The 3581-nt window shown below is 51.0% G+C and overlaps 1 protein-coding gene across 1 annotated transcript; it reads left to right on the forward strand.

The window, feature by feature from the left end:
* The first annotated feature begins 928 nt into the window (after positions 1-928).
* LOC108865017 (uncharacterized) lies at positions 929-2411 on the forward strand. Its single transcript, XM_018641626.1, has 2 exons — positions 929-1618; positions 1746-2411. Exons 1-2 carry the CDS (start codon positions 929-931, stop codon positions 2409-2411), a joined length of 1356 nt encoding a protein of 451 aa, XP_018497142.1.
* Positions 2412-3581: the final 1170 nt, after the last annotated feature.

The raw sequence follows: 3581 nt of genomic DNA on the forward strand, positions 1-3581 counted from the left end.
ATCTAAATAAAAGCGGGGGACACGGGAAAGCGGGGAAAACGGAAGCGGGGAAACGGAAGACGGGGAAACGGAAGACGGGAAACGGAAGGACGGGAAACGGGAAAGCGGGGAAACGGGAAAGCGGGGAAACGGGAAAGCTGGGAAACGGGAAACTGGGGAAACGGAAAAGCAGGGAAATGGGAAAGCCGGGGAACGGGAGAGCGGTAAAACGGGAAAGCGGGAAAGCTCGCGCGCCCAAAGCAAGCGCGCCCGGAGCCAGTGCACCCGGAGCCAGCGCAGTCGGAGCCAGCGCACTCGGCGTTAGCGCACTCGGAGCCAGCGCACTCGGAGCTAGCGCATGTGTAGTGAGTCTAGCGATACCGAGTCGCCGCGAAGCGGCGACCGGGAGCGCTAGTGATAAATATGAGTATTCCATGCAATGGAGGTGAGTTTTTCACTGGGTGGTGTCTAACGTCACATCCGTTCCCTTTTCCGTAACGGTGTTTAGGCAAGTGTCCTTAAAGACGTGGTTCACGTCAAAATGTATGCATTCAGGCGGCACGGCAGCCATTCTTCATCACTTAGGGAAAAATTTCTGGTCACAGGCGCTCGGCGGGCGGCGAACAAGGCAACACACGGCTGTAAAGTCTGTGTCCGTTTCAAGGCGAAAGCAGCGTCGCTCCCAGTGCCTCCCTTACCCAGCTTTCGGGTAGAGGAATGTCCCCCGTTCTCTGTGGTGGGCGTGGATCATGCAGGGCCGATATTCTACAAAGCGCATGACGGAAAGCGAATGAAATCGTATATATTGCATTTCGTATGCCCAATTACGCGCGCTCTCCGGTTGGAGCTAGTGGCTGATCTTACCACTTACGAATTTCTCCTTGCTCTACGCAGGTTCATTAGCAGAGCCCGGACCTTCATGCAAAATGCCTAAGATGCATAGAAACGCATGAATCGGCGTTTCTTACGTCTTACGTCTTACGTGAAGCTTTTAGGACAAGGAGTTCTGTCGACCGATGGACACGTCATCTTGCGAGAAGTGTGTGAGCGGGATGTTGCCGCCGAGCGGAAATCGCAAGTTTCGCAGCATCTCAATGGAGCGAAGCATAAGTCGCTATTGAACAAGAAGGAGCAGTCAAGTTCAACCAGTCTGATCCAGATCGGTTCTTTCCTAGAAGTTTCTGGAAAGAAGTCGCAGTTCAGGCTCGACCTCTGCGAAGCCTTCGTTTCCGCCGGTATCCCATTCTGGAAATTAGAGAATTCGAAACTGACAGATTCCCTCGGGAAATCTTGTTCCGAACAGATACCGTCGTCATTGACCCCCCGCAAAAAGTATCTTCAAAGCGTCTTCGAGCACAAACTGAATAACATTCGGGAGTATATCGCAGAAGAACCGATTTGGCTCTCCATGGACGAAAGCACGGACGTGACCGGACGTTTTGTAGCTCACACGGTTGTGGGCACGCTCGAAACGTCAGGAACGAAAAGTTTTCTGCTCCATGCAGAAACTCTAGGGAAAAGCAATAGTTCAACAATTGCTCAACACATGTTGAATTCGCTTGCGATACTCTGGCCCGATGGGATTCGACACGACAAAGTGCTTCTCCTAGTCACAGACGGTGCTGCCTATATGAAGAAGGCCGGGAATCATTTTTCGGGAAGGCCCGAAAATCATTTTTCCGCGGATGCTACACATTACGTGTGTCGCGCACGCTATTCATTGGGCGGCAGAAGATGTGCGGCTCTTGTTCCCTGATGTCGACAAGGTAGTTGCCAACGGAAAGAAAGTTTTCCGGAAATCGGCGGCGAGGGTCAACCTATTCCGTGAAATCGCACCCGGTACGACTTTGCCACCCCAGCCTATTCTCACTCGATGGGGAACCTGGATAGAAGCAGCCATCTACTATTCTGCGAACTTTGTTGCGTTCTCGTCGGTAGTAGCAGCTCTAGATGAAAACGACGCCTCCAGCATCCGTGTTTTCAAGGATCTGCTGGAAAGCGCGAATCTCAGGGAGAACTTAGCTTTCATTGAAGCTCACTTTGGTATTCTGCCGAGATGCATCGAGATGCTTGAGGGAAAGGAAGCGCTACTCGTGGATAGCACCGACATCTTCAAGAAAACTCTTCTAGATCTCCGCAGAACCCCCGGAACCGTCGGCGGAAAGATCCGCAGGAAGTGCGACCTCGTTCTAACCAACAATCCCGACTTTCATCGCCTGGACAAGGTGACAGATATACTCCGCGGAAACCCGTCCGAGGGGAGCATCGACGAATACTCGCCGTCGGAGCTTGCGTCGCTAAAATTCGCTCCTATAACGTCAGTCGACGTAGAGAGGACTTTCTCGATCTTGAAACATACCTTAAGCGATCGGAGGCAGACTCTCACGTTCGACCATTTAAAGCAACACCTTATTGTGTACAGTAATCCGTGAAAATTGAGGCATGTACGCGAAATCCCTAATGCATAAAATTGACTTTGAAACCGCATATATCGGCCATTTTCATTGCATAATTGCATGCATAATTCCACTCTTTTTAGTGCATGAAGGTCCGGGCTCTAGTCATAATCACTTAGTCGGCAGAATCATAGTCACTCCTGCGATCAAGATCATAGTCACAGCCATATTCACAGATTCCGTGACTATGGCTATAATCATGCAGGTAATCACAGGATCGATAGAAATCTTGTGATGGCATTAGTTCCATGACGGTCGCAAGTTCCCATGGTCGCTGGCGTCGCTGATCACTGATCACTATAACGATGACAATTATGCCGCGACTGCGCATTGAAGAGCGAGACGACGGTTCGTTCATGGCTATAAGGAGGGAAAGCTCAGCAACGGCAATCGGAGCGATATGAGATGCTCGTCCAAGTCCCAACAGAAGCTTTAGGCTGCTTCGAGGCTCGGGGGCGGATCCGTTGACTAACGGTTAGCGAATAACTGGTCCCGAAAACTCGATCTCGGAGTATGACTAAACAGCCGCCGACGGCGCTCCACAGAACGTAGGCTTGACCTTTAATCAGGACTTAACGGATTATCGGTGCGTGAACGCATATAAAACGTGAGAGTTTTCCGTTGATTATCTACAACGAAGTCCATCATGAGCACAGAGAAAACCGCTCCAGTTCGAAGTTAGAAATTGGCTGTTCGGCATGCCCTGAGCAGCCCCTTTTTCGATCCTTCCCGGACAGATCCTCTTGCCATCGAAGATGAAATTCGACAGACACACTCTACGACGGCTCCCTGCAAGCAATGCCCGACCGAAGCATCCCAACTCGCCGCAAGGTCCAACTCGCCGCCGGAGGCGACCGTCTTCGAGCGACTCATCCTTGGCTCATTCGCCCTAATACCTAATGGTTGCAGGAGCATAGAAATTCCAGAAACAGCCGGGAAAGCCATGGAGACAGGGTAAAGAAAGATTAGCAATCATCTTATTATATCAGCAATGATCTCAATATTTTTTATGCAGGCCACATAATGACACCTCTCTGACCCTCTGACTCGTCTTAAACGCCGATTAGGTGGGGCTCCTCATGACGAGTCATGGACCACTCGGATTGCTCAAGGTTCATAACCGAACGGCGAGTCCTGGAGCATTCT

Source organism: Galendromus occidentalis, unplaced genomic scaffold, assembly GCF_000255335.2.
Source record: "Galendromus occidentalis unplaced genomic scaffold, Mocc_1.1 scf7180000075875, whole genome shotgun sequence".
NCBI lineage: Eukaryota > Metazoa > Arthropoda > Arachnida > Mesostigmata > Phytoseiidae > Galendromus > Galendromus occidentalis.

Coding starts and splice junctions, on each gene's coding strand:
- LOC108865017 (XM_018641626.1), top strand. CDS start 929: ATGAATCGGCGTTTCTTACGTCTTACGTCTTACGTGAAGCTTTTAGGA. Junction 1,619..1,745: donor GTGCTGCCTATATGAAGAAG/GCCGGGAATCAT, acceptor GATGTCGACAAG/GTAGTTGCCAACGGAAAGAA.